General features: G+C 30.8%; 1 protein-coding gene across 1 annotated transcript; it reads left to right on the top strand.

Moving 5' to 3' along the window:
• The first annotated feature begins 4,415 nt into the window (after nucleotides 1-4,415).
• On the top strand, nucleotides 4,416-11,556 carry LOC108473156 (transcription factor MYB113-like). The gene is made up of 4 exons (XM_017774697.2): nucleotides 4,416-4,816; nucleotides 5,766-5,866; nucleotides 10,638-10,666; nucleotides 10,897-11,556. Exons 1-4 carry the CDS (start codon nucleotides 4,717-4,719, stop codon nucleotides 11,378-11,380), a joined length of 714 nt encoding a protein of 237 aa, XP_017630186.1. The 5' UTR covers nucleotides 4,416-4,716; the 3' UTR covers nucleotides 11,381-11,556.
• Nucleotides 11,557-11,800: the final 244 nt, after the last annotated feature.

The raw sequence follows: 11,800 nt of genomic DNA, 5'->3' as shown, positions 1-11,800 counted from the left end.
AACCAATTGACCAAAATACCCTTTTCACTAAACTTTCAAATTTTATCCATGCATGCCCATATTTTTCCATAAAAATAGAAACTAGCCAAATTGCTATTTAAGGACCACTAATTAATAATCCAAAGCTATTTCATACTAAAAGTTTCTAGAAACACATATTTTGCAACTTATTCAATTTAGTCCCTAAAGTCAAATTGGACACTTTACCCATAAAATCTCTTCATGAAATTTTCACACAAGCATGAAATCATATCATAGACTTCATAATAATCACAAAATAATTATTTCTAACTTGGGTTTAAACATCAAAATTTCTTAACGAAATTTTAATACGACCTTAATATAATCCCGAAGAAACTAAATAAATAATAAAATAATAATTCACTTGTCAGAATTGTGGTCTCAAAACTACTTTTTTTGACACCATTGAAATTGGGTTGTTCCGCGTAACCCACAGACTTAGGCGGGGTGGCGGAGCAGGAGCTCGGTAATCTCTTTTTTAGTTATTTTACTGTTTTGTTAAGACTTATATTATTTTGTGTTTCATTTCGAATTACGGGTTTTAAGCTTGGATTTCCACATTTGGTTTAACTCTTTAAATGATTCCTTACTATTAAACTTCAAATAGTTAAAGGTTGGACTTTTATGAAATATTTTGATGTGGCTCCCCAAATTTAGTCTTAATGTCTAGGTCGAGTATGGGATGTTACAAATTACCTTAAAAAAATTTCTATCACCTTAAAAATTGTGATATATATTAAAATATCTATGGATATTCGTGTAAAAATTTCACAATCTACAAAAATATTTCATTATAAAATTTTTATGTCATATTTTGGTAATATTAATTTTTTCATATTATGATATTTCATTATATTTATATCTAACTTTTAATTAAATTATCATTTTCCTTGATAATAATAATTTAACCAAAACCATATAATTTTCTGTTTGTTGTAAATGCAAAAATTTTAATATTTTAAAATATAAAAATTTATCTAATTAATGAATAATGTTTTAGAAGTTTCGAAATTTGGTGTTTTTGTTACAAATTTTAAGTAACCTATGCCAATATTTCCCATATTACAAATTTTGTTATTTTGTTAAAATTTAGATAAAAGCTTATAAATCTCGATTTGTGTATGCCAAAATTTTAAGGAGATTTCATAGAAATTTCGATGTCCTTCATAAATGTTGGTATATACCAAAATATATGAGGATATGCTATTAGATAATTAGCATTTTGTTAGAAATATTGGTATAGGCTTGTAAATCTAGATTTTGGTATGTCAAAATTTCTAACGAGGTTCCTTAAAAATTGTGGTATATACCAAAATATCTTAGGATATGTACTTAGAAATTTTGGTATTTCATGAGAAATATTGGTATTTCATTAGAAATATCTTAGCATAACATGATTTCGGTATTCCAAAATTTTTAACGAGATTCATAGAAATTATGGTATATATCAAAATATCTTAAGATATGCACTTAAAATTTTGGTATTTCGTTAGAAATATTGGTAAAGTCTTGAATAACATAATTTTGGTATACCAAAATTGGTTATAAAAATATTTTAATTGTTATTAAAGTAAATTATAGATAGAAGTATATTCTAATATGACCATACATTAAACATAATGTATTTTCAATTAACATAAGGAATTTTTTTAGAAGTTACACGTATTGTCACAATTACAATTGCAATTACAAAGATACGCTTAGATTTAATCATATTATAATAAATCTATACAGGGTTTGCATATAGTAGAATATAAATCATAATAAATATAGATTGAAACCAATACATAATTTTACATAGAGTAAGACTCGAATATGAAATCTTAAAGTTCCTTAAGCCTTTACCTTTCCACTAAATTAACACCTCTTTAGTTGTAAATATATTTTTAAAAATTAATATAAATGATAATTATGTTTTGTCTTTATCTTCTCTTTTATATTGTATTTCTTTTTAATAATTTTTATGAATATTTAAATTTTAATTTAATTATAATATTTTGAGATAACTCTTTTCTTTATTTTTGACTTTTATATTTTAATCAATTTCTTTTCCATTAAAATATTTTAAATAATGGTAAATAAAAACATTTAAAGAATTCATATCAAGATCATATTGAATTAAATATAAATTTAAAATATTTAATTTTAATTGAAGTCAAAATATGTTTTTATGAAAGAAGTGAAAAATAATTAATTTTATAGCACTTAAATATGTAATTAAATTTTATTATTTTTAATTTAAAAAGGAAATGAATTAGCTAAATAAAATGCATAGATAAATAATAACAATGGTATTATTATTATTATTATTATTATTATTATTATTATTATTATTATTATTATTATTATTATTATTTATCTAAATTTTGCTTGCTATAGATATCAAGGGATTTACTTGAGGCTAGGGACGATGCATAGGTAGGCAGGAGCTTTGGCCCTCCTAAAATTACAAATTTCATTTTAATCCCTTTAAGTTTTAAAATTATAAATTAGTTTAGTAGTAAAAATATTTAAGATAAAAGACATTTACCCCTCAAGTTTAATATAAAATACACTTACCTTATGATTTCAAGAATTCCCATTTGCCCCTGACCCCTCAGGTTTAAAGATAATCGCATAAACCCTTGAAATCTATTGCCAAGCAAATTTTAAATAAAAAGACAATTATACGCTTGTTATTATTTATTTATGTAATTTTCATTTCGTTAACTCATTTTCCTATTTTAAATTATAAATTAATGAAAATTTAATTGCATATTAAAGTGCTATAAAATATTTGACGTCAATTAAAATTAAATATTTTAAATTTAGATCTATTTTAGTTGTGTAATGAGTTTGAGATGAATTCATTAATTTATTTATATAAAATTAATTAATTATCATTATTTAGAAGGTTCTAAATAGAAAAGAGATAGATTAAAATAAAGAATAAAAAATAAAATCATCTCAAAATTAATACTATAATTGAATTAAAATTTAAATATTTAACATATATTTTCATGAAAAATTAAAAAGTAAAGAGTAAAAGAGAAGAAAAACAAAATATTATCATTAATAAAATTTTTTAAAATATACTTTCAAATGAGGCATTAATTTAATGGCGAGATCAAGGCCCTAGGAACTTTAAGATCCTATGATTGGTCTAGTCTGTAAATTATGTGAATTCTTAGTTTATATTTATTTTGGTTTATGTCTCACATTATGTGGACCTATATAGATTTATTATGATATAGGTTTAAATATATTTTGTTTATCAATCTAATCGTACTTTGTAATAATTTAATTTGATTATAGTTTTTGGATGTATTTTTCTAATTACAATTGCGAATGTACATGCAACTTCCAAATAAAACTTACATATATTAATTGAAAAATGTATTACATTTAAAATATGATTATATTAAATATAATGCAATTAATTTAATTTAGTTTTATAATATATTAAAATATTTTATAATTAACTAGATATTTATCATTTATAATTAAAAATATTGAATATAAAAATAAAAGTTAACAAAAATAAATAGAATAATGATTAATTAATAAAGGGTAAATGTTTCCTTTTATTTAAAATTCTTTAATAAATAAACTTTAGTAGGTTAATGTACTTTCCGTCGGACCTTATAGGGATAGGTAGGCATTTTTCATACCTTATAAAGGTGAGTAGATTATTATCAAACTCGAAGGGGGTTTGAATTTTTGGGGGGGACATTCTAAGGGTTTGAATAGTTTTTTTCCTTCAATGTTTTTTATATAAGATACATAATTGAATTAATCAAGTCATCTGTCCAATTAAAAAATTATTAAAATTTTAAAGAACTTTGGTTTAAGTGGTTTGACTATCAATTCAACTAATTTTTTTAGTCGATTCATATCAATCTCTAATTTAACTAATTCAAAAGTACCTTCTAGACCAATACTCTAGTCAGTTGGTCTGATCCGATTCAAATAACATTACTTTTCCTAATAAGTAATAATAATCTTATACAAAGTGATGGTATTTAAATTTTAAGAGCTTATTTGAGTAGTATTTAAAAAGTATAATAGCATATTTAAATAGAGTGACAAAGTTGATATTAGAGAGAGTTTTAGTTTAATGGCTTGGACTTTTAGAATAGGCAGTAGGGAAAAAGACGCTGGGGTGAGCTACGTACACATAAATATGAATGGATGGTTAAAGAAAAAGGGGAAAAAACCAAACATTTTATACGACATTGCATAAAGCACAAATTGTTCTTTTACTTCTTTGAGAACATGTAAACTTTTAGTCTTAAAAACAAACGGAAGTAAATATGAGAAAGAAAATGAATAATTTGAGATATGGAGCCCACAGATATAATCATAATGCCTCGTCATAAACATGTAGAAACAATAGGACGATGCTAGAAAGCGGAAGGGACAGTTTTCCAAATGTTTTTAGGCTGAAATAATGGGGTATTGCTTAGATCTCGCAATAATTAATAGGATACAGGAAAATAAATTAAAATATTTAAAAAAGTAAACAGAATGTATGAAAACTTATAATATTATGAACAATTAATTGACCAATATTTATATAAATAATATATATATCACTTTAAATGCTATTATTAAACGAAAACACAGGAATACAACATGGTCCATGAGCAATTACGGGGTATAAGTTGAGCAAGGAGTGTATGATGAATAGGTAAAGGAGGGAAACAATTAGAAAGTATGGGAGGCGTTGCTTGGACCGAAGAAGAAGATCAGTTGCTCAAGAAATGTATAGAGCGTTATGGAGAAGGGAAGTGGCATCGGGTACCTCTTTTGGCTGGTAACTATCACAAGTCTCATTTTACCCTCTCTCTTTTTAAATAAATAAAAAAAAAAAGTTTCAGTTGAATGAAGATGAGCAAAATAATGGGTTTGGTTCATTGTGTTAGGCAAATTTGATGAAATTATTAGATAATTTTGTATTTTGTTACCAATTTTTGGGTAATTTAAAACAGTTTTTCTCACTATAGTCTCATCATAGTCGAAAGTTTTCATAGTTTAAAGGTGGCTTTCATCTTTCCTCTTCAATCTTCATCGTGGCTCAAATCATCAGCATTTTTTGGCATAAAAAATTACTAAAATTTCTAACTCTAAACTTGTTGGATGTAGCATTTTAAAATTTGTTAAATGAACCAAATGACTTCAATCTTGAGCTTACAAAATACCATGTGAACCTGACCTCGGCAGAAATCTTCATTTGATTTTTTTTTTTAATTAATTTGAATGCTAAATCATATATTATGCTTAAGATTTCAAGACCCTCAATGATTACTATGAATTTTCTTTTGAGAACATTGGCATATGAACTACAAAGGTCTCTATTATTACTAACACAAAATTAAGCTCAACAAATTTCAACTGAATGCTTGTTTCAAAATTCACATACAAACCCTTGAATGTGTGCCACATTCTGTTATAGTTGCAGAGAATCAGGTTACCACAAGCATGTTTCAGGGTCGTTATTGGGCTTTCTTTTTCTTTGTTGATGAGTTAATTTTGGAGTATAGTCACTTTCAAATCGTAAATGAAGTCTTTTTTTAACTTTTGTACGTTCAATGGATAGATGCATGGAAATATATGTATATATTTTGTAAATGGTTGTTGAGTTTTCCAAGAAGAAATCATCAAGGAAAAAATAAGGCTTGAATGTGTGAATGAATTTAACTTGTGTACCTTAGTTGATGTTTCATTAATTAATGCACGGTGTACTTAATTTGGTGTCTGTTTAGGTCTAAACAGGTGTCGTAAAAGCTGTAGACTGAGATGGCTAAACTACCTACGCCCAAACATCAAAAGAGGAACCTTTGCAGAAGATGAAGTTCAGCTCATCATTAAGTGTTAGAATTAAGTGACCCAAATTCTTATTTAAATAAAATACGATGGAAAATAAAATAAAAGTAAAATCCATATAGAACTAAACTTCTTTTATTTTATTTTAGAATAAGGTTTTTAAACCTTATTAAACTCCATCTATTTTATATTGATTAGGATAAGGTGTTTCAATCCTACTAGAATATGGCTTTGCAAGCCTATAAATAGACATAGTCTATTCCTCTTGTATTAGAGTGAAAATTTTTCGACATAGTGAATTTTCTTCTCCTCTGCCCGTGGTTTTTTTCCCGAAAGGGTTTCCACGTAAAATTTATGTGTTCTTTATTTTTATTTATTTTATTCTATTTTATTTTTCACAAATTGGTATCGAGCTTAGGGTTATTCATCTCGATCACGGTAATGGCGTCTTTGAAGTATGAAATTCATTGTTGGATCGCAACACCAGATTTGCGTTGTGGCAAATTAAGATGCAAGCGCTTCTTGCACGATGGATCTAAAGGATGCCCTGCTAGGATAGATAAGATGCCTTCGACATTAACAGATGAAGAGAAGAAGCGTAAGGATCGAAAGGCATTAACACAATTACATCGCATTTGTCCAACGAAATTTTGCAGGATGTGATGAAAGAGAAAACTGCCGCTGCATTATGGAAGAGGCTAGAACAAATATGTATGTCGAAAACTCTAACAAGCAAGTTGCATATGAAGCAGCGTCTTTATGCTCATCGTTTGGAGGAAGGTGCGTCTGTACACGAACACTTAACAGTGTTTAAAGAAATTCTCTCAAACTTGGAGGCCATGGAGGTTCAGTATGATAAGGAAGATCTAGGGTTGATTCTACTTTGTTCGTTGCCCCCGTCTTATTCAACCTTTAGAGACACGATTTTATATAGCCGCGAGTCTCTCACAGTTGATGAGGTTTATGATTCTTTAACCTCGTATGATAAGATGAAGCATCTTGTGGTTAAACCCAACTCTCAGGGAGAGGGTCTCATTGTTCGTGGGAGACAAGACTGGAATGTTGATGATGATCGTGGTAGAACACAGGAACGGAATCCTCGTGGTAAATCTAAGGGTAGATCGAAATCTTCAAGCAGAGGTAAAACTTGCAACTTCGCAAGAAGAAAGGGCACATTAAATCTGAGTGCTATAAGCTACAAAATAAGATTAAAAGGGAGGCTGCGAATCAAAAGGAAAACGACCGGAAAAATTTCGGTGAAGCGATGTTGTAGAAGACTACAATGATGGTGAACTTCTAGTTGCTTCATCAATGATTCTAAAGTAAGCGAGAGTGGATACTTGATTCAGCTGCACCTTCCACATGAGTCCCAATCGGGATTGGTTTACAACTTATGAAACAAGATGTCTGAAGGTGTTGTTTTGATGGGAAATAATGCTTCATGTAAAATCGCGGTGTTGGAACAATTAAAGTTAAGATGTTTGATGGAGTTGTCGAACACTTAGTGACGTGCGGCATGTTCGAATTGAAAAGAAATTTAATTTCGTTGAGTACTCTTGATTCAAAAGAATGCAGATACACAATTGAAAGTGGGGTTTTAAAGATTTCAAAGGGTCCCTTGTTGTGATGAAAGGGCAAAGAAAGATTGCCAAGTTATATGTTTCTGAGGTTCTATCATTCTTGGTGATGCAATTGCCGCTTCCTCTTCCTTGTCGGATGATGATATTACTAAACTTTGGCATATCGCCTAGGGCATATGAGTGAGAATGGCATGGCGAATTAAGCAAAGAGGACTTCTTAATGGGCAAGGAATTTGCAAACTGAATTTCTGTGAGCACCGTGTTTTGGGAAGCAAAGAGAGTTCGATTCACTAGAGGAATCCATAACACGAAGGAAACGTTGGAGTATATCCATTTCGATCTGTGGGGGCCGTCGAGTGCCTTCGAGAGGTGGAGCTAATTATATGCTAACCTTTATTGATGATTTTTCCAGAAAAGTTTGGGCGTTCTTCCTGAAGCAGAAAAGCGATGTGTTTTCCACATTTAAGTCTTGGAAAATTATGATTGAAAAACAGATGGGAAAACAGATAAAATACCTCCGTACAGACAATGGCTTAGAGTTCTGTTCTGATGAGTTTAATAGATTGTGCAAGTCAGAAGGGATCATGAGACACTTGACAGTTCGTCATACTCCACAGCAAAACGGTGTTGCAGAACGAATGAACAGAACGATCATGGAGAAAGTTCGATGTATGTTGTCAAATGCCAACTTACCGAAGTCATTTTGGGCGAAGCGACCTCTGCATGTTTTTGATCAACCGATCTCCATCCGTTGCCATTGAGAAAAAGACTCCACAAGAGGTATGGTCTGGTAATCCTGCTAATTATTCTGATTTAAAGATTTTTGGGTGTCCTGCGTATGCTCATGTTGATAATGGAAAATTGGAACCGAGATCCATTAAATGCGTTTTTCTTGGTTATAAAGCTGGTGTAAAAGGCTATAAGTTATGGTGTCCTGAAAATAGAAAAGTTGTGATTAGCAGAGATGTTGTTTTTGATGAAACTGCTATGCTACCTAACTTATCTCTTAAAGACTCTTCCAATAAAGAAAACCAAAAGCAGGTGGAGCATCAGATTAATACAGAATCAACTCCTCAAGCCAGTATAAAATTGAGAATAGAGTTGCTTCTTCACCGCAATACTCTATCGCCAAAAACAGGACAAGAAGAGAAATTAAACCTCCAAAGAAGTATGCCGAGGTTGATCTAGTTGCTTATGCTTTAAATGTGGTGAAGATATAGATGCGAATCAAGAGCCATTTAATTATTTCGAGGCGATTAGTGTGAAGACTCGTAAAAGTGGATGTTTGCTATGCAAGAGGAGATGGAATCACTTCACAAAAAGCGAACATGGGATCTTGTAAAACTTCCTAAAGGTAAAAAGGCATTCGTTGTAAATGGGTGTTTAAAAGAAAGAAGGGACTCGGGAGTTGAAGAACCCGGATATAAAGCAAGGCTTGTTGCAAAGGGTTACTGATCAAATTCGAGTGGACTTCACAGATGTGTTCTCTCCGGTTGTTAAGCATAGTTCGATTCGAGCTTTGCTTGGTATTGTGGCCATGCATGATTTGGAGCTTGAGCGATTAGATGTAAAACCGCATTTTGCATGGAGAACTTGAGGAAGATATTTACATGCAACAACGGAGGGTTTTATAGTCTCGAAAAAGAGGACTATGTTTGCTTCTGAAAAAGTCCCTTTACGGTTTGAAACGATCACCAAGACAAGTGGTACAAGAGGTTTGATTCTTTTATGACTTCTCATGATTTCAAAAGAAGTAGTTTTGACAGTTGTGTCTACTTTAAGAAAAAGCAGTGATGGTTCTTTTGTGTATCTACTTCTTTATGTTGATGACATGTTGATAGCAACAAAAGATAAAAGAGAGATAAGAAAGGTTAAAGCCCAACTAAGTGAAGAATTTGAGATGAAAGATTTAGGACCAGCAAAGAAGATACTTGGTATGGAGATTCTCGAGATAGAAAAGCAAGTAAATTGTACCTAAGTCGGAAGGGTACATTGAGAAAGTTCTTTCTTGAGTTCAATATGCGAGTGCTAAGCTGTTAGTACTCCTTTAGCGACCATTTCGGACTTTCATCGGCCTTATCTCCTCAATCGATAATGAGATTGAGTACATGTCACATGTTCCATACTCTAGTGCGAGAGGATCTCTCATGTATGCTATGGTTTGTTCACGTCCGATTTATCATATGCACGTCGGTGCGATTAGCGATACATGGCGAATCTCGGTAAAGAACATTGGAAAGCGATTCGATGGATTTTAAGATACTTACGAGGCACTACTAATGTTTGCTTACAGTTTGGAAGAACTAAAGATGGAGTTATAGGGTATGTTGATGCTGATTTTGCTGGAGACCTTGATAGAAGAAGATCTCTCACAGGTTACGTCTTTACAATCGGAGGTTGTGCAATTAGTTCGAAAGCCACTTTGCAAACTACGATCGCTTTGTCTACCACTGAAGCTGAGTACATGGCGATTAATGAGGCTTGTAAAGAAGCTATTTGGTTGAAGGGACTATTTAGTGAACTCAATGAAGACCTTCAAATCAGCACGATGATTTTGTGACGATCAGAGTGCCATCTTTCTTACAAAAGATCAAATGTTTCATGAGAGAACAAAACACATTGATATTCGGTATCATTTTGTTCGTGATATTATTGCTCGTGGTGATATTGTTGTGAGCAAAATTAGCACTCATGAAAATCCTGCAGATATGATGACTAAGTCACTTCCTATAACCAAGTTTGAGCATTGCTTAGACTTGGTTGGTGTTCATTGTTGAAGTTAAACCCTTAAGGGGTTTTTGGAAGAGGTGAAGAACTTGTTTATTGAAAGTTCGCGATGAAGAACTTGTTCATTGAGAATTTGTGTCAAGGTGGAGATTGTTAGAATTAAGTGACCCAAATTCTTATTTAAATAAAATACGATGGAAAATAAAATAAAAGTAAAATCCATATAGAACTAAACTTCTTTTATTTTATTTTAGAATAAGGTTTTTAAACCTTATTAAACTCCATCTATTTTATATTGATTAGGATAAGGTGTTTCAATCCTACTAGAATATGGCTTTGCAAGCCTATAAATAGACATAGTCTATTCCTCTTGTATTAGAGTAAAAATTTTTCGACATAGTGAATTTTCTTCTCCTCTGCCCGTGGTTTTTTTCCCGAAAGGGTTTCCACGTAAAATTTATGTGTTCTTTATTTTTATTTATTTTATTCTATTTTATTTTTCACATTAAGCTTCACAAGCTCCTCGGAAACAAGCAAGTTTTTTAGTCCTTTTTATTTAACTGTTTACTTAATTTTATTTTAGATGGCGTATAATCATTTGATTCACGTGTATTCAATGCATCGAATATGAATTTGTATATATAATTGTTTCGTTGATCAAGAAAACTTATAAACTGGTTTGTATTTTATATAGGTGAATAATTAGTACACTGTTACATTATACATTCATATGTGTGGTTTATATATCTGTTGCTGATCTCAGATGGTCATTGATAGCTGGGAGACTCCCAGGAAGAACAGCAAATGATGTAAAGAATTATTGGAACTGCCACCTGAGCAAAAAGCTCAACAATGCTCAAGAAACCGAAGAGGAATATCAAAATGGCATGAAAATGGAAACCCTAAAACCCCAGCCACGATGCAGTGCAATGACGGGCTCAATTAAACCAAGAACCCAAGATCATTTTGCTCCTAAGAACCAGCCAACAATACAAGAAAGCACCATGCCCACACCTTTCAACTTCGCTGAAGTTGATAAACAACAAGGCCACGAAATTGTGAAAGAAGAAGAAGACATCAAAGAGGAGGCTGCAGTTGGTGTGTTTTTTGGTGATTTGGCAACGGAAGATCATCAGTTTGGGCAGCTTGATGAAGTTAACGTATTGAGTAGTACTAATGAAGGATGCAGCAAATGGGATTGGGATGATTTGATGTTAGACATGGATTTATGGACTGATTCATTGTGAAATGTGATTTTCCTTAAGTGGTAACAATCAGAATATTTCAACTTCATATATGAATGCATCGTTATGTTATTTGGGTTTGAAGGACTTAGCTGCATGAACATTAGGAAAATATAAATAAAATCCGAATGTTGTCTTTCAAATTATTGAATTCTTGTGTATCCAATTAAAAGAGAACGACATTGATAAACAAAAAATTATTTATGTAAAGTGGGGATGAATGTTAAGTTGGACATCGTTTCACGCTAAGAAAAGGGTGAAAGTAGTTGGTACATCCTAAATTATTTTAAAATTGACCTTTATACCATTAAATGAAGTAATTTAATATTATATTATCAAATTTTAAATTTTATTTTATTTAATTCTTTTTAATAATATGAAATTAAATTAATTTATATAATTGTAGAGGAATTTATTAGAATA

This window comes from Gossypium arboreum, chromosome 11, assembly GCF_025698485.1.
Source record: "Gossypium arboreum isolate Shixiya-1 chromosome 11, ASM2569848v2, whole genome shotgun sequence".
Taxonomy (NCBI): domain Eukaryota; kingdom Viridiplantae; phylum Streptophyta; class Magnoliopsida; order Malvales; family Malvaceae; genus Gossypium; species Gossypium arboreum.
The sequence above is the reverse complement of the archived record's forward strand: the minus strand, read 5'-3'. Positions and strand labels throughout refer to the sequence as shown.